Source organism: Lepisosteus oculatus, chromosome 26, assembly GCF_040954835.1.
Source record: "Lepisosteus oculatus isolate fLepOcu1 chromosome 26, fLepOcu1.hap2, whole genome shotgun sequence".
NCBI classification, from domain to species: Eukaryota; Metazoa; Chordata; class Actinopteri; order Semionotiformes; family Lepisosteidae; genus Lepisosteus; species Lepisosteus oculatus.
The window spans coordinates 4,673,541-4,692,492 of NC_090721.1; the positions used below are offsets into that span (position 1 = coordinate 4,673,541).

The 18,952-nt window shown below is 46.6% G+C and overlaps 1 protein-coding gene across 1 annotated transcript in view; it reads right to left on the bottom strand.

The window, feature by feature from the left end:
• Positions 1–489: 489 nt before the first annotated feature.
• med13a (mediator complex subunit 13a) overlaps positions 490–18,952 on the bottom strand; it is a 66,705-nt gene continuing 48,242 nt past the window's right edge. The window contains exons 10-30 of the mRNA XM_015367314.2: positions 16,922–17,138; positions 15,391–15,472; positions 14,918–15,039; positions 14,439–14,529; positions 13,047–13,258; positions 12,442–12,641; positions 9,888–10,810; positions 9,382–9,549; positions 8,806–9,029; positions 7,906–8,095; positions 7,161–7,572; positions 6,501–6,720; positions 6,091–6,282; positions 5,671–5,894; positions 5,267–5,409; positions 4,638–4,796; positions 3,917–4,102; positions 3,161–3,312; positions 2,773–2,937; positions 2,031–2,131; positions 490–1,546 (exon numbers count right to left, since the gene is read on the bottom strand). Of these exons, the coding sequence (XP_015222800.2) occupies positions 1,414–1,546; positions 2,031–2,131; positions 2,773–2,937; positions 3,161–3,312; positions 3,917–4,102; positions 4,638–4,796; positions 5,267–5,409; positions 5,671–5,894; positions 6,091–6,282; positions 6,501–6,720; positions 7,161–7,572; positions 7,906–8,095; positions 8,806–9,029; positions 9,382–9,549; positions 9,888–10,810; positions 12,442–12,641; positions 13,047–13,258; positions 14,439–14,529; positions 14,918–15,039; positions 15,391–15,472; positions 16,922–17,138 (4,516 nt within the window). The 3' untranslated portion in view covers positions 490–1,413. The remainder of the gene's footprint in view (positions 1,547–2,030; positions 2,132–2,772; positions 2,938–3,160; positions 3,313–3,916; positions 4,103–4,637; positions 4,797–5,266; positions 5,410–5,670; positions 5,895–6,090; positions 6,283–6,500; positions 6,721–7,160; positions 7,573–7,905; positions 8,096–8,805; positions 9,030–9,381; positions 9,550–9,887; positions 10,811–12,441; positions 12,642–13,046; positions 13,259–14,438; positions 14,530–14,917; positions 15,040–15,390; positions 15,473–16,921; positions 17,139–18,952) is intronic.

Here is an 18,952-nt window from a genome sequence, read left to right on the forward strand (position 1 = left end):
ATCTTCCTCTGTGCACACAAACACTGCATATGCCACAGGCTTTTAAAATAATAATTAAAAAGAAATCATTTACACCACACATTTACTTTCACAATGTAATAGAAGTTGGTATGCTATTAATGTGGTCATGGCAAATCAGAAAGGGGGTTATCTTCCGGGATCTGGGGGCTGGACAACCAGATTGTTTAGCTCAGTCCCGAGTGGAAGCCAAGTCCCAGAGCTGTGGGGGAGTGGGATTTTGGACGGTCTGTACCCAGACAGACACCTGCTCCACTCCCGCTGCCCCGCAATCCCATTGCCTGCCACTGGACTGCTTTCTTAAAAGTATCACCCGGGACACCGTACTGCAGTCTTTGAGCGCGGGAGTCAACTACAAGATGTATCCGAGCGTGTACTTTCAGCTGTCGCGGCAAAAACTCCATCCGATTTCCTTGCTAAATTTCACAAAGGCATCCCTCCCCCCCCCCAATAAACACAACCACAGGAGAATTGAGTTGACGCACTTTATTCCTAAAACAGAAGCTGCACCGCCCATAGAGGCACAGCGTTTATATATAATTATTTATATATATTGCCGTTCGGTTTTTGTGTCTAAATGTGTGGTATAAAATACTATATACGACAATGTACCTCTTTTATTTGAATAAACACAGTGAACTTCATTGCTGTACAAGTACTCTGCAGCTACAGCTTAGCTGTAAGTCCCCCCCACACAAAGGCATGGACATTAACCCCCAACCTACTTCATCTGTACATCATGACAATACAAATTTCTGTCCCCCTTACAAAAAATAATACTCTAAAAGCAACCTACTGCAACTTTATTTTTTATGTGTTTTTGTTGTTTTTTAATTAAGACGATTACATATATTTTAGACCAATTGCTTTAAAGCAAGAAGGCAATATAAACCTTCTAGGATTTTTTTAATATATAAAAGAGGTTAAGAAATAAGACAAATTATACATTTAAAAACTTACAATAAATAAGATAGATGCAGGCATTTTCATTTGGATACAATACCATCCAAAGACAGGAATTTCAGGTCTTTACTAAGAAATGAATTAGTTTGTTTCATTTAAGAACATCCCTTTTCTTCCAGTACTTTAGACAGATAAGTGTAACGTGAACAGGCTATCTCCGATGTTACCATAACAAATACCATTTCTGCAGGGAGAGTTGTTCCAGTAATTACTTTGTAATAGATATCCCCATGATCTGCAAGTCATTTTATACAATAACAGAAAAGCTTACCATGCAGGCTCAATGGTACTTGTAAGAAACACCTCATACCCTATTCACTTGCATTGGGAGACAGTTCTAAACTCTATATATAAAGTCCAGCACTGTAGTAATCTGTCACGTCAAAATCCCTTCAAACATGCGTCCTCCCCTGGAAGGTTCTGCTCTGTCAATTATAGCATGTTCATGATGAAGTTGTACATCTGATTCAGCACCACAAAGTGAATAGGCAGACAGGAGCGCCTGTCCTGTGTCGCTGGGTCACAGGTTAGCCAGGAAAGGGCATTGTACTGTTCCAATACAAATCTACAGGAGAGAGGAAGCAGCATTAATTCAGGAGCAATGCACGGAATTGGAAACAGACTTTCACTGCACAATGTTTTCAGGAACTGTGCTCCCTGCCAAACATCACCGTCTTCCTTGCAAACTTGAAAGCTATTTTCACCTAAAAATGGTAAAAGGAAATTGACTTTTGTTTGAAACGTATGCTCAATCTTATAAGGATAGGCCAAGCACAAACAGCAGGATGTTTAGATAAAGCCTGCCTTCTTCAGAATGTTGATTATACCTGCCGTAGAACACTGTAATCAGTTTACGTGCATAAAGCAGTTCTTGGCTGAATTCTACTCATGCAAAAATACTAAATTTTTTGGTTTACAGTAAACTAAACATCTAAATCTTAAAACTTAACAATAAAACCAGTAAGACTTTTGTGGCGTTGAAGCCTAGGAAGCAGCTGAATTGCTGATTTGTGCTGAAGCATGTTGAAGTATCAGGGGCTGATCAATACCTGAGTACATCTGAGGTCTGGTTTGAATCCAGGGGATGGGAGTGTTTACTGTGAAGCAGCTCATCTGATTGCACTGAAGACACATGGAGGTGCAAAGAGGCCTGCGGAGAAGAGGAGCAAGGGTTTACTACAGATGCTTAAAAACCACTGTAATGAAAATAAACACAAATCACAAATCTCTATTTAAGCTATTAATTCATAAATCATAAGCACAAATAATGCACAGCAGTTGCTCATTTGATGTTTCATTATGTAGGGCTCACAAACAGTTCATGATTAAATATGCTCCCAATATTACTGCATCTGTTAGAATAAACAAGTAGGTAGCAAATAGGCCAAGAATTGATTTCTGTTACATACTCTTTGAAACGTAATGTCTTTAAGCCATCTAAATTTTGAAAAATAATTCTCACCTAATCATTCAGACAATCCATTGTCCTTTTGTTGGAATTTCAATGAAAGAGTAGCACAAATATGAAAAATAAAGCCTGGTTTCTTTCCCACATGTGGCCTTTTCTGATTCCCTGCAAGCTATTCCTACTTCGAAGTCCTTAATTATTCAAATGAAGTCATTCAAGAGCAATTCAATTATTAAAGAGCTGCTTAGAACGAAGTCCAGTGACTAAAGACGACACAGGCTGAAAGACTGTCACGAAGCATCAAGTCTGCCATCAGGCAGACGAGGGCGAGCTGGAGAGGGAGTCGAGAAGAAAACGCAGGGCACTTATAAAACTGAGGTTACCTTAAGGAAAAGGGGACACTGGTTCTGTGCTTGGGGGCAGGCTGCCCAAAACCAGTCTGGCAGAGGGCCAGCCTTAGCTGTTGATACAAAGTAGCCGAGAGCCAGAGGCTGCTGGAGGATATTAGGAGCTTCTTCGTGAGACTCCAGCCGGTCCGTACTCTGTCCCTGGGAGAGTGGGGAGAGAAAGATGAAAACAGGCTGCTTATTATGTGTATAGCTACAATGACCTTTTGAAATGATGACATTAAAACGGACGGCTGCATGCAGATAATATTGAGCAAAAAAAACGACTCGGCCTGCAGCCGCAGAAATACTGGCTGTAAATTAACTTGAACGAGCTCTTTGGAGGTTTTGTCTAGCGCGAGACCGAAAGGAATTAAAGGCACACCTTGCTCCCATCTCCGCCATGGGGGTAGTGAGAGCCCGGCGAGTGCACAGGAGACGTAGTTGGGGACGCAGGCAAGATGTTGATGATGTCAGGGTCCACCAGGTCCTCTCCCGTGTCCAGCAGATCAAAGATGCCCATTCCGTCTGATCCATCTGGAAGGAGAAACCGGACTTAGCAGGGGGTTTGGTTCAAAGTTGAGTTCTCCTAAAGGATCCAGTGTTGTTCAAGTTCCTACGGGACTTGGAAACGGATGGAATAAGAAAGCATTTATTCTTAATAGTTAAGGTGGGTATCTGCGTCAGCATGCGTAGGCTACAAAGGAACAACTAATAGGTTTATTCCATGCTGAAAAGAAAGAAAGAAAACACAACGTTTCGGCCATGGAGCCTTCTTCAGGTGTGAAGTGTGACCTATTATTTATTCTTAATGCTGAGCTTCATTTCACATGTTTTACACAGTTCTATTGTAGCTAGTCAAGTGCAAAACAGATCAAATTAAGACATGAGCAGTTTCACTGAGCTAAGTTAACAGAATTTATCTGAAGCATTCACCTGTAACAAACTGGCTAAGATAAATGGCAAAAAACTGCATGAGTCACATTTCAATGCTGTTAAATTACAAGCCCCATTTCAAGAAACAGGCACATTGAAACTGAAGTCAGTTCAGATGTGTAACGTAGGCTCAACTGCCACACCAAACTGAGATGTGCGCCTTTTCCATGACTACACTGGAGCGCCCCTGGCGTGCGGACCTCACCGTTGATGGGGTTGAACGCAATGTCAATGTTCTCAGTAGTGTAGTTCGAGTTGGCCACCTGCACGAAGGCCGAGGTGGGAAACACGAGGATGTGAGTGCAGGAGGTGTCCTGCGGCGTGTTCAGCTGCGAAGTCTGCATGTTCAGTGTTGTACTGCGCCCGAACACGGAGCCCGTGGACACCGAGTCTGCAGAGAGAAGAGAAACGCAGTTACAGGCTGTTGGCAGGAGCAAACAGAGCGACAGAGGGGCTCGTCCTGTCTGGAGCCGCAATCTGGCCAAGTATAAAGACCTTCAGATTTAGTGGCATAAAAAACAAACCTTTGTATGTCAGTAAAGACATTAAGGTAATGCACTGAAAAGATTAAAGTATTTCATAGAGGCTTTAACAATCACACCAGCATCGCTGTTTTACACTTATTGCCGAATACGGGACTTCAGAAAATCATGTTACTTTGGCTGTGCGCTGCATTTGATTTTACTAATGATTTACCAGTATTATGGTTTTTTCTAATTGCTTCATCAAATCACATTCCAAATAGGTATCTCATTTAAAGTGCCCAATTCCCCAACTGTAAACCTGTGCCTTGTACGGAAACTCACATCTAGATATATTTCAATTACATTTTGTTCTGGTTTTGCGAGCACCTACATGCCTGTGGAGTTTATCTGGCACCCCGGGTGGCAGGGAAGTCATTCTCACTCCAGGCTGTGAAATATTACCTGGCATGATGACGAAGGAGCCTTGGGGCTCCATGGCGACTAGGCAAGCGCTGAGGATGCTGGGAGTGTCTGCTGCAGAGATGCCACACATCCTGCACATCTCCTTCAGCCGCCTGCTGAGAGACTGCAGATTGCGCCGGCTGAGCAGAATGCTCCAGTCTGCAAAACAAACACAGGGACTGTGAGCCTAAATGCAGGAGTAGCTTTATCCAACTCTTAACTTCCTCAGAATGCAACTGAACGCGAGATTCTCTGGCTTTGTATTATAACCAAGCGATCTACTGTTTTAACTTAAACAGGAGTCTACTGGCAAGCTGTCCATCTCAGGTGGCTTTCAGTAAGGGAAATCTGAGAATAAAAAGTGAACGGGTTTGGGAATATCCACAGATTGCTTCCTGTAGAACTTAAACATTTGGTACACAGGACGGACCCCTCAGCATGCAAAATGCAAAAAAACATGCCACATCTGTTCATAATGCACACACAAGCAAACTGTTAGAACATTAAGCACACAGAGATACCAGGTACAAGATACAAGGCAAGCTTGACAGACTTGCTCAATGCTGGAAGATGTAAACCGGTCCCTGTCTATGCTCGGCACGGTGCTGGAAAACCGCGAGCTTCTTTACCTCTCAGCTCCCCGTGGCCTATTCTGCCCAGCCGTCCTATGACGACCCTCCACGGCAGCGAGGTCATCTGCACCAGCCCCAGGCACCACTCCCACAGCTTCTGGAGGCCCAGTCTTCGGGCTGAGCCCTTTTTCCGCCGAGCCCTTCATTGACAACACCAACAGGAAGGGTCACCAAAACAGAGGTCACGTACCATACTGAAATAAGAGCTTGTTCAAAGGGGCACTACTTTTTAAAACTCCCTTTAACTTTTGATCAACAGTTCTACTATTACTGCAGCTCCTGAAGAGATGGTTATTTAATATATTAGGTTGTGTCCTTAGTAGTTCAAAGCAGGAAAATCCAGTATTGCTTCAGTATTGCAGTAAATGACCAGTGCTGTGCACAGACCGCAGGCCACTCACCTGTTGGGTACGTCAATGTTTATAATGCAGGTTTCCAGCAGTTCGCCGTAGAGGTCAGTGCAGGTGGCTAGGAGCCACTTCTGGTCATGAGAGAGACAGTAGCCCACAAAGAGCACGTTATACTTCTGAGAGGCTTCTCCGAAAGTTTCTCCCAGCTCCGTCTGTTTGTCCTTCACCGGGGCCAGGATAAAAGGTGGAGTATAGAGTCGCAAACACTCGGGCCTCTGAAAAAGAACCGCAAGACAAATATCAAGATGTGTCTACAGTGTTATTCAGCCTTATTTAAGCAACATACAGGATACAGAACACATAAGAACAAAAAACTGTCAGTGAGGATGAAAATCAACCTAAATTCTGTATTGAAGAATTAGTAATGTTCAGATTCCTGGAGCACTTGAATGTGGTGAAGTGGGTGTTTACCTCTGGGCTCTTGAGGGCTGTGTCCAGTGCTAGGCCCGGGCCGAAGCCGGTCAGTGTCTTGACGTTAGTGGAGATGGGCAGAGGCCGGCGGCACTGAGAGAACACCGAGAAGGCTAGAGACTTCAGGTGCTGGGCATAGATGTGCCGTTCATCGTTCTTGACCGGTTGTAACAGGTACTGGCAGGGAATAATCTAGGAAAACAAGGAGAAAATGTAAGAGAAGTCTGATTCCCAATTCCATGCGAAGTAAGAGGCTGACAAATTTAGAAAGTGTTCTACAGCGAGAAAGATACTTTAGCAGGATTTTCTTGTTTGGGAGCAGTTTTTCCAGGTTTCCCAGACTGTATACAAATGTGAAAGGTAAGGCCTTTCTGACCTGCGTAACACGCAGAACCCCTGCGGTTCCATACCTGCACAGATACAGCATTCCTGATATGTGGTGGCAAGGACTGCAGCATCTCTAAATAGCAGCGTAGAAGGCCCAGCGTCCACACACTGGAAGATTGCGCACCGCCCTCCATCTCCTCGTACGTGAAAGGGTCCACAATGTACACCACAATGGCTGGTGGGTAGGTGATAGCGTGGGAATCGCCATCAGTCGGGACCCCCACCTTCTCCCGTTCCATAGTGCTGAGAGGAGAGAAAATGCAGGTCAGTCTAGCTGTTCTTACGCCATATGAGTGCTGATGTCAGAGAAACGGATTCGACCTCAGGACCAGAAAGCTTTCTATGAGCGTGAAAATCACAAAATCAAAATCAACATTTTAAACAATCTAAAAGCCTCCCAGGTATGGTCAATTTCTCTCCACCAAGGTAGCAGTTTCTTCTGTGGAAAAAGACATGCAATGGATAGTGTGCAATAAAAGGGTGATTCACTTGGAAAATCAGTTTTAGAATTTTTCCCTTGCAAATACCAGGAACAATTTTCTATTAAAGGACTGAAGGACTTAAGACATTTGAAAGGGTACGGGTTATTAAAACAATATTTCATTTCTTTCTGTGGAATGCTCCATGTTAACATCATCCCTGCAGCAGTCTTTTTTTAAACAGCGAACCCTACAAGAGCTTACCTCTCTGGAGGTTCAGCTGGCCCCTGTGTTTGGGCGGCGCCAGGCACGTTCTCCCCCGTGATCCCGGGGGCCTGTGTGCCCGCCTGCTGCCCCAGCGTCCCACTCTGGGAGGAGCCACTCTGGGCGCCCATGTTCCCGAAGGGGGGGAACGAGCTGGGCTTGGAGGACTGCAGGCTGCTGCCCATGCCCACCGGCCCTGAGGAAGGCAGCGTGGAAGAGGGGGTGCCGCTGGCGCTGGGGGGGATGGCAGTGCCGGCGGTGGCCGTCATGGTGCTGCTGGACGTCAGGGTGCCTTGAGAGCCGGGGGCGCTCACGACGGGGGCCGGCGTGGACGAGGACTGGCTGGAAGCTGGAGGGGGGCTGGGCTGCACGAGCAGAGAGCTGTCGAGCGACTGTGCGGCTAGGTAGGGAGCTGGAGAGAGAGACAGAACCAGCGTCACAGACCGGGCGTTGTCATCAAAGCCATCTTCTACCGGAGATGCTGAAAAGCCCCTTCTTTTGCTAATGCATCTGACAAACTAAATAAGAAATTATAGCTTGTCAATTAAAAACGCATCTTCCAAAGACGGTTTAAAAGGAATGTTTTCAGTTCTCTCTTTTTAACAGTTTAACAAAGGCTAGCTTGTCATGCACGTCATTTCATGCCCCTGTCTCTGCTGCAGTAGAGCAGACTAGCAAGTCTCATACCCTCCTAATCTTGGTCATAAATACCCACAAGCCCCACCAAAAGGATCTTATCGCGTACCCAGATCATGGCGACACACTTGCGCATACAGCTTGAGTTTGGCGAATGAATCGCTGTTGCTGCTGGCGGCCTTCAAGAACCAGTCGCTGACCGGTTGGTCTGCCAGCTTCTTGGCGGCGGCGGTGCCCACCCGGACGATGCCATCGGGGTGCGTTTTGGAGATGGGCCGGTGCTGGCCCAGCCGGCAGGACTGGGAACACAGCCGAAAATCACAAGACGTTAACTTCACAGAGCTTTAACAGTGTTTTAAATAAGAAGAACTGTCATACCACAAATATTCAATACGAAGAAAACAAGATAGTAAACAATGGCCACTAGGTGGCAATGTGGGTCCCTTTCCATTAAATGGCACAGTGCAGGCATGTTGACTAGACATTCCTCCTTCTGCATCAGCCTGCCATCATACCCATTTCACTGCAATTGTGAAATTCACAAGAGATTGATGAGGTTGTAGGTTTTTATAAAAAATACTATTAAAAATGATGAAAGCTATGCAGCGAAGCAATTCTGATATTCATATTCAAAGACAACTTTTCACTGCACTGGTACGCTTTTGTTTTTAAAACCCTTTATAAAAGTTAGCACTTAATGCATGAAGACACTGATTTACAACCAGACAGATTCACAGAGAACCTGATATCTTCAGCCTATATTTATTACCATGCATCAGACACCCAAAGAGGGACAGACCTTTTTTTCCCCAACTACTGAAAAGTGAATATGACCCTTCACATTTAAAATATATATTTATATATATTTAAAAATATTTTGGCTCACGAATGAAAAACGGAACACAAAAACAAGAGGGACACAGAAGTGCCAGCACGCTGCCTCTTGCAGGGCCAGTGAAGTGCTCTGATACCCCCTGGCGGAGAAGACTTGGGCGGGTCACTGTCTCACCTCGTACACTGCAGTCAGGTCCCTGAAGAAGCCCTTGGCCCCGCTGAGCAGAGCCTCGTTCTCGGGACACAACACCAGGTACCCAACGTCCCGCTGGGAGCCGAAGGGATCCAGCAGCAGCTTCTCCCAGTAGGGCAGGCCGAAGGGCGAGAGCACCACAAAGTCATACTCGTACCCCACCAAGAAGGTGGGGATGGGCAGGGGCTCTGGGGACTCGTCTGTGCCTGGAGAGAGAGAGGGAGATGCTCAGTTCATCTGCAAAAACAGGACTTCAGTCTGTAATTTAATATCAAAAGAAAAGAAGGTGTAATACTCTATGTGTTGGACTTTACCATTAACATTATCAAGGCTTCTTTATTGCTCCTCAGTAGTGCACAGATATATGTTGCAGTAGTATAGTATGCACATTGCAATAACCAATTATTAACAAATACATTTTAGTTATCAGGTATTTTTTTTCTGGCTTTTTTGAGCAAACAACAGTTGTTGGCCATTAGAGTTTTCTTGTTGCTTTCCTACAAGGGGCTCCTGGGAGAGAGCCGGAGGGACCAGGGCTGGGACTTTGGGGGCGCTCACCGTAGGATCCCCGTCCAGCCATCTTGTGGAACTGCTGCCAGGTGAGGGGCCCCTGCACGCCCCAGGAGCGCACCGTCCTCTTCTTCTGGATGGCGTCCTGCAGCACAGGCTGGAGGGACAGCAGCACCCGCAGCACGTCCTGAGAGCACAGCATGCTCACGTCCACCGCTGAGGAGAGACGGCGCTGGTGAGAACGGGACCCGCGAGCACACGGCCTTTCAAGGCCTCATCTACCCTCGGGCCTCGACCTCCAAACCCACTTTTTTAAAGGACGCTTTGAAATCACCCTGTTATTCATTCAGACAGACATGGTGCAGGCTAGGCCTCTGAGGGAGATTCAACACTGGAGAGGGGTGTGTGGACAGCACACCACAAGGACAACAGCTGTCCTAACAGATAAGGGTATCCAAAAGCCAGACACTGAATTTTAAACTGAAATCGAACTGTAAAAAGGAGGCGAACTGAAGGAAAGCGGAGGCAGAGTAACAGAGGGAAAGCAGCTTTACCGTTGCGCTTGGCCCAGTGATGCAGGCAGGTGCTCTTGACCAGGGCCTCGTCCACCTTGCCCCCGGACATGTTGTCCATGAACTGGCGCCCATGCTCCAGGGCCAAGTAGCAGTCGCTGTAGCAGTCCCTCTCCTCCACGCGCACGCAGGGCGGGGGGGCGCCGGGCCCCCTGGCGGGCGCGCTGTCCGGCTCGGGGGCGGTGATGGGCGAGAAGGGGTTGGTGCACTGGTCCTGCAGCAGGAGGATGAGGTCGTCGGGCACCTGGTCCCTCAGGCTGCCGGCCCGCTCAGCCGAGGCGCCGCTGCCGTGCACTGCCTCGAAGCGCTTCTCCACCTCCCGGCTGGCGTCCGAGCCGCGCCCGATGATGTCCAGCTCGTCCTCCAGGAAGAGCCCCGAGCCGTTGCCGTACCTGCGGTTCATGACGGCGCTGAAGCCGCAGGTGCAGGAATACTGCACCTCGCAGTTGGGGTCGGGGATGTAGACGCCCACGTCGGCGCCCTTGATGTTCATGTTGCAGACGCACACGCAGCAGCTGTCGAAGTTGCAGTCCTTGAAGAGGTTCATGACTGACTCGGACAGGATGAGGTTGACGTACAGGCTGTGGGCCTCTGGGATGGAGGGCACGGTGGCCGGCTCCACCGAGTTGAGGGGCCGGCAGGTGGAAGGGGTGGACGCGGGCGAGTACAGGTCCGAGTTCTCGTACTTCAGTGAGCCCTGGACGCTGGCGGGACCCCTAGGAGTGCGCGGGGTGCGAGGTGTCCTGGGCGTGGGCGCAGAGAAGCGGGGGGTGGCAGGGGAAGGCAGGATGCCCGTCCCGCCATTGCTGGGGGGAGCACTGTTGGACATGAAGGGTGTGTGAGTCTGTGGCGTATACGTCTGGATGTAGTCCTGGTCCATCGCACTGCCTACACTGGGGATGTTACTGCAACACAGAGCACAACAGCAAGAAAAGATTACAGCTCTGGTCTCTGGACTCGCAGATCAGGTAGACTCGCGAGATTCACTTAACACAAGCATTATAGCACACTCTGCAATGAACCTCGCTGTTAAGGCTGCATTGTGTTCTGTAGCTCCAGAAAGGACAAGCCATGGTTGTTCACAAACAATGCTTTCTTCTGAACAATGCAGCTGGAAAGGTCAATAAATGTTCACACTAATAAATTCTGTTTGGATTCTCAACAGACTGCATACTTCAAGCCCTGTAATTATTTTAACAGTCAACAGCGTACACTGAGAATTTGTAAACTCACAAAGATCTGTGCTCAAAAAAAGCACTACCTTTAAGGCAGGGGTGTCTGATCCTGGTCCTGAGGGCAGGTGTGTCTGCAAGTTTTCAAGAGCTCTTTCAAGCAGTAACACCTGAAGAGCTGGGAGAGGCTGCTAAATTGGTCCAGGTAAGTCAGGAGCCAGCTGGCTGAGAGCCGGGTTGTAATGAAAACCCACAGACAGACTGGCCTTCCAGGTCCAGGATCGGACACCCCAATAACCATTTCTGCAGTTTAGACCACGAAAGTGTGGATCAGCCAGACAGCAACTAGCCCTTTAATGTGAATGACTGGATGGAACTTGGACACTTTGCTGTGCTGTTCTCAAAGTTAAAAGAAGCTTTCAGTGCAAAATAATATGGCTTTTAAAGTCTTTATTCAAATACAGTTAAGCACCTTAGGCTGTAAAAGTAGTTTGACCATCTTATAAACAGGATTCCAGCGACAGGTTTATTGCCTGTGAATTTACCAGCAAGTTAAGCACACTGCAAACAGCTCGCCAAAACAGACTTCTTACTACAGTTCTATTTAAGGAAATGTAGCACCCCTCCAAAACCCAGCCCCTTTTAAATGCTCTTATAAAAAATTTAAGAGGCTAAATCCACTAGGTTTGAAAGAAGCAATCAAAACTGGCATCTTCACAGGGAGACAAATGTGAAAAATAATGATTGAGAATGCCACCTGCTGAAACCGACGCTATATGAAGAGCTGAAACTCATGCACGAATCACAGGAGAGGCCTCGAAAGCGAAACTCCCCCTTCAGAATACAGCTCATTTACATTTACCACCAACTGTGAGAAACCGATTTTAAACTGAAATCAGGAAGCAGAATTACATCAACACTAGAGCTATAACACCTGAAGTATCTCCTGCTTTGCCTGTTTAAATTAAATCAAAGGCTCCAATCTCTGTGAGAAAAAACCTAGGTGAATCAGATCACACTGCCATCTCTAAAACAGATATGTTATGCCTTCATTAGATCTGGTTTCATTTATATTACATGCCTTTCTTTCAGCATCCCAGCTCAAACCAAGGCTCAGAGTTTTTTTTAGAGAATAAATATCTTAATTGCATTGCGGCTACCAGGAAGGTTTCATCGTAAAATATATATTTTTTTAATTTCTATCTTCTTGCGGAGAAAATCTTTTGGAAATGAATTTGAAATCCCCATTGGCTATGGAGGCTTTAAGAACAGTGCTACAACAATGCAGTAGCAAGAACCCGCTCTCAATTTCTGGTGCACCTCCAGACGAAAGAGAGGCAGAGGATGCCGGAGAGGAGAATTACCCGTCTTTATTGAGGAAGGTGAGGGCCGGCACCGGGTTGAGCAGCTCCAGCTTTCCCACAGTCCAGCTGGGCCGGTACAGGCACTCCTCAGGCAGCTTTATGGGTGGCAGACACTGGCTGGGCAGGGTCTTCAGGGGAGCAAACATTGAACAGCCAACAAATGCCTGGCACCCTTCTGGCTTGTACACGAAGGAGAAATCCTGAAGCCAGACAAGGGGGGAAAGACAGGGGTTACGAACAGCAGCCAACTTGTCATTTGCAGTAATGTTGTCTTTCTTTACAAAATGATCTTCTTTACATTCATCTTAAATAAGCAAAGGTGTGCAGAAATTCAACACAAACTGCTCCCGGTACCGGAGTTTGAGCCGCTCAAAGAGCTTGAAAAAGAGCCGGGACACTTTAGACGTACAAACACCTGGGATGCGGTCAAGCATAAGCTGTGAACATCACTAGTGAACCTTAAGCTTGACAGGAAAACCTAGCAAGGGTTTGATCGCATCGACTTGCTTTTTTTACGCTGGTTTGAGAAGATATATTTTTGGAGAAAAGCGTTAAAAAACAATCAGCTCCATCCTAAATCCGAGCGAAGACTTGGACTGGATTACCTTGATTTCTGATGGCTTGGGACTGCAGAAGCCTTCTTCCACCTCGATTTTGAACTGGCCTCCCAGCACGGAACTGCCATCCAGCACCGTCATGCCGGAGGCGTTGTCCAAGCTGCCGTACTCCTTGCTGTTCATGTTCATCGGGGAGTAGCCCATGATGTGCTGCTCCAGCGAGGGAGGTGTTGGAAACATCTGGTGCAGATCGGCAGAGCCTGCATTGCAAAGAAGGAGGGCGGGGGGTGCGAATGAACAAAACCTGCCAAGGAGAGACCTGCTGCTCAAACAGGCCTCCAGGAAGGGAGAAGGACTGCAAAGATGGCACACAATCCGCAGGATCGGAAACAAATTGTTCCTGGGGCGCTCAGTGCTGATGTGCTTTTGTCTCCAGCGCAGGACTGAGACAGCTCTGACAGCAGCATTACCGTCTCGTCTGATCTGGGGCTGTCAAGATGAGAGAGACGGAGGAGTCTGCCTGCACCTCCACACTCATCCCAGCCTGGGATGGAGGGGCGTCGCAGCTGCATCCCAGGATTTGAAAAAACTAGCCGACTCCAAATCAGGAGGGTATGGCGAGAATCATGGGCTTTTCCAATGCGTTAAGCATTAGAAAAGAAACTGCAAGTAAGAAATGCTCCAGATAAAAAGGATAAGCTATAAAGTTTATACAGAGCTGGTTCCAAGAACCTAGAACTGCTCGAGCTGGGAATAAGCAGCTCAAGGAGGCGAACACTCCTCTAGTCACCTCAGCTATACGGACAGAGCCAGGGCACTGAACATCTGCAGCAGCACGCCCAAGCGAACATGCTTTTCACTTTAAGGAAGACATAAAAATGAAAAAAGGAACACAGGTGTAATGTTCTTCAACCACAATGCGAACTGTTCTTGGTAAGGGTTAGAATCTGGATGCAAGTGAAAAGGCTACTCTTCATGAGTTCTTTGGAAACAAATGGCTGGATTCAGGACATTTGAACAGCGATCTTCTGAGCTTGAAGGACCCCATTTTTGTATCTGCACCCCACACTAGCTAATGTTAGAAAATATGGCAAATGTGGAGGCTAAGGTCACTTTTACAAGAGATCTAGAATCAGAGAAAATGTAACCTTCCATTCAGTCCACTAGGTGGCGACCTGAGAAGCTATTTCACAGGCTTTGTATTAACTTCCAGTGATATTTATGGTAAGTAACCCTGTCAGTCACATTACTACTGACCTCTCGATTCTTTTCACTACTTATAACTTATTCAGACATTTTCCATTCCTACACCTGTCTACACCTACACACCTGTGACAGAAATACCCGATTTTAAAAACACTATTCTGAGGTACCTAAGAATATGGCAACAATGTGAAAGGAGTTGATTCATGGCTATGAAAAATGAGAAACTGCACTTACTTATGCAAGAGAGTTGGTCAAGCGATGCTGGCTTTGCCTCCTTATTGCCAAATTTCTCATCTGTCCCATTAACAGCACGTCTGGCACCAGGCTGTGAAAAAACATCAATCTTTTTAACATGTCAACCCCAAACATTAACTTTGTTATAGTAACAACATCACAGTGCATGAAGAATCTTCAGCCAGGAACAGATGTCAAAAACAAGCAGCGAAAACCACCTCATCAGTCGTCGGTATGGAAACTCAAGACACATTAAAAAAAATTACTTAGAAACTTGTCTAAGCAACAGCTGGCAAAACCTTTTTTTGATTTTTATACAGCTAAAGCAGTATTAAACTGTTGTTTCAGGGCACCAGTTAAGGGTCACAGAAAAGCTTAGACGCTGACATTCATAAAGCCTGGCAGCAAGCCCCTGTTTCTATTCCAGCTAATGGCATATTTATTATGGTTAACAGTTCTCCTCCTGGCAGCTCGCTTACCGCAAGCTCGTCTTCGTCGGAGTTGAAGAGATTGTCCAGGTCATTGATGGAGACAGCCAGGTCATTCTCGTGCATCAGGCTGGTGGATGCAGTGCGATTATGGGCGGCCGAACGCTGGGCGTCTTTTAAAAAAAGAAATCAAGGGGGCTTGAATCTCCTTAAGTATTTGCAAAACACGCAGCATTCACCCGTCTTGATATTACACAACCTTCTCTGGGGGGGGGAGGGGGGGGACCAATATTGAAAGATAAACATGAGAAGCACCACAACAGCGCAGGGAAATCTTGATATTATTAAACAGCGTCCACGCTTGTAGGCTTGGTACGTTACACTTTAACAAAGGTTTGGGGGAAAATAAACACATCTGCATGTATTCACGGCTCTTTGTCGATCAGAAACTCCTCCGGTGTTTCAAGGGCTTCACCCGCTCAGAGATGGCACCCTGCCCAGCGCCTCCTGCCTCCTCCCCTCACCTGTCTTGGCAGAGGGGCTGAACAGCGACATCGCGTCCTCGCCCTCCGCGGGGACCGGGCCGCCGTTGGAGCCGTCGTCCGCCTGCAACACAAGCGGGGACAGGCAGATCAGCACGCCGTCCCCACACGCCGCCCGCTGGGACACACTCGCCACGCACCGCCTCACTCCGCCCGCAGAAACGCAGGCTGGGGGAACGGCTCTCAACCGCTGGGAGTTTAAAAGCTGATGCGGGAGCAGTCAGGTTTAAGGGATCACTTTTACTTTCCACTTTTTTTATTTTGCCCAGAATATACTTCTGTGTAGAGAGTTATGTAATAGAAGATATATTAAAAATACTGGCAGATAAAGTAGAGGGTTCATTTCCACACTGATAACTAAACCTTTTTGTTTGTGAAACCTCATTCTTTCGTGGTAAAATAAAGTTGCTACTGGCAACTAACAGTTCTACACAATATGCTTTCAATTGAATTATCAGGATTTATGACTTTAGGACAGTGTTATGGAACAGTACTTTAGTTGCAACAAAATCACTGTTTTGCAGAGGTTAATTTGTGCAAAGGATTCTCTCTTGCGCATAAGTGTCTAATTTTGAGCTCAGCAAACAACACTATGTCCAAATGTTTAATTAGCAACTGTAATTCCGCTGGGGCTCGTGTATTTTTCCAGGCAGTCTTAAGCAGCCCTCCCCACCCTCAGAACACGCACGCTAAATGAAAGCATTGTTTCCAGGCATGGGTCACTTGTGAAGTGTGCATGTTCGGAGCCCGTTTCCACAAATCCTCTCGATAAATATCTCAAAGGAAATGAGGCCAATTTGCAGGAAAGCTCAACAATTGCCCTGACCAAAGGACTGTCACACTGCAGCGCGGAGTGTAACTGGAGCTGGCAGAGAAGCTATGAATAGACTGTGCTGGTTCTCCTGTAAACACAAAAACTCAAAACTCAGCATTCTGCTCTGGGGATGCACTGCGTGAGAGCACAACCGACTCCCGCACAGTCCTGGGCATCTGCTCAGAAGAAACTGAGCTGCACAGCCAAGAGGAGCCGCGTGGTAAAACCAGAAGCTATAAAGAGGAGACTGAAGTGAGTGCAATTCAAAGGGAACACTTCAACGCATGAGGTATCATTTTATTTCAGGGCTAATTCAGCAATTCTAGCACTGCTGAGGACTGGCACTACTGTTATTTACAAGCAAGCCAGTTCTGCCCGCCAAGCTCTGAAAATGGAAATTTACAATTAGTTTTGATCCCGTTTTGCACTGCTTTCAGAAAAGGGGCAGTTCCCCCTACTGTTTCAGACCGGCAGCCTCCAGGTCTTAGGAAGATTTCACATTTTTACCCAGGGAAGGGAAGGGGGAAAAAAAAAAGGTTCACACTTCAAAGCAAAAGGAGGAACAGGGTTAAAAATAAATCCTGCGTTTCAAACGGCGAAATGGAAAGAAAGATAAAAACGGGTTGCAGGAAACTGACAATGGCCCTGTCCGAGCGGGCTTCCCCCGGGCGCGCCAGGCGCTGGCAGACGCTCACGCACCTTGTGTTTCTTGCCGGCCTCCCTCTCCCCGCCCTGCTTGTCCTTCTTGTCCCGGAAGGAGAACTCCACGTCCCCGTCCACGAAGGCGTAGGGGTCCAGCTCGGGCTCGTGGTCGGAGTCGGAGATGGCGGCCGACAGGTACTGGGTCCTCCTTTGGATGTACATCTGCACCAGCCCTTCCGACACTTTCAGGGGGTTCTTGGAGGTGGCCATCAACCTGCAAACCCACACGGCAAGGCGGCGTCATCGCCAGGGACACAGGAGGCCGGGAAGACCCGGAGCACGGACGCCTCACGTCCTACTTTTTAACACGACGGACACACACCGCCTTTCACTAGGTCTCCGATTAGGGAAAAGCAATCCAAAACCCTATGCCTCTTTGTATTAAAAAGGTACAATATTGTTAAGAGGCAAACCTCACAGCAACAAATACATTTGACCGTGGACAAGAAGTGGCTTTTCATATCTCAGAGGCAAATTATACACAAGGGCTTCAGTTTAAATTCAGCCCCCCATTCTGCAAGCAATCTGCCACATTTATCACTTTGGTGAGTATTTTGCTTATTATTCCAGAAGGCTTGATTGCAAACTTGTTTCAAATCTGGAATGGCTGGAAAATGTGCCCTTTGGGTGAAATACAGGGAACGGAGGCACTGCAAAATTATGAATACAGGATGCCGGCAATCTCTTTTCCTTCTTTAAAATCCACAGGACACAATCTGTCTAGAAAAAATACTGCTGGGATGCACCCTATTTCAAAAGCATTCAGATCAACAGAACAAACTCCCAAATGTATTTTTTAAAAACATACACAGGGTTACAGATTTCTCAGCTTATGAAACATAAGAAAATGTTTTTTTCCACAAATAATCTAACAGCACATTCCTGAGAGGAACCAAAAGAGATCCTTGAATTCTTAAGTGACTGAAATAGTCAAACTTTATGCTTCAGTAAAGAGTAAATGTAAAATAATAAAATACATTAATCGCAAAAGGAAATTTAAGAGGCCGTGTGGGGACAACATTTCACAATCCATGGATTTCTTAAAGTGCCAACTGTAAAATGAGCAGCAGACTGCCCAGGTAATGAGTTAAAATTTAGGAAACAATCTCTTTTTAATGTCTTACATGTGTATTTTTCATATATTTTTTTAAAAATCACACTTGCGGTCCATTTCCCTTGATGGCGACAGTATTGATTTCAATCTGCTCTTTTTTAAACACGATTTTGCCCCTAGGCACAAAGGCATTCACATTTCTAACATTCTTCTGCACATCCAGTTACAATTGTGTGCTGCAGCCTGCAGAAGGCAGATGATTATACTTGTGAGCTAAATACTAGAACAGGCTGTGCTCTGCAAAATGCAAGCATTTATCGGGAAATTCCTGTGCGGAAACATTTCCATTAGTCTGCTCTTTCAGGAAATTCAGAAAAAAAAAATAAGGGGCTCCTACATAACTCGACAGTTGACTGGTAAAGGTATTTTTATTTTTAGTGTGGGTCTGCAGCTGCAGTTCAGGTTGTGGTTTGAGTCTGGGCTTTATCATTACAGAGTATGATCAGGGACTCCCAGTCTCGGGAGGCTTGATTCAGCCAGGGCATCCTACACTTGGCAAGTGTGCCGTCCTGTTCGAGCAACACAAATCCTGCCACTGATGCCAGCACAGCTGTAGGCACTGTGGGCCTCTGTATGACAAATGGCAGACAGCTCCGACAAGTACAAACTTTGGAGCAGCCTCATAATCAATGCGATCACATCTTATCTTGTGGCACATCACAACCAAATTCAGTGTCTTGCGTCTGCTTTAAGACCCACGTTGAAATTTGAGCATTTCATTAATGTCAGAAAGACGCCTACCAGCTGTCCATTTCTGTAAACAGGTTTAAGAATGTGGATGGTATTTTTAAAAAAGGAATTCAGCTTTGTGTTTCATAGTGAAACTGATGGTGAAAAAAAAATAAACATCCATTTAAATCGCATAACCCAATTCAGGGTCGCGAGGGAGCCGGTCCCAGCTAGCTAAGGGCTCA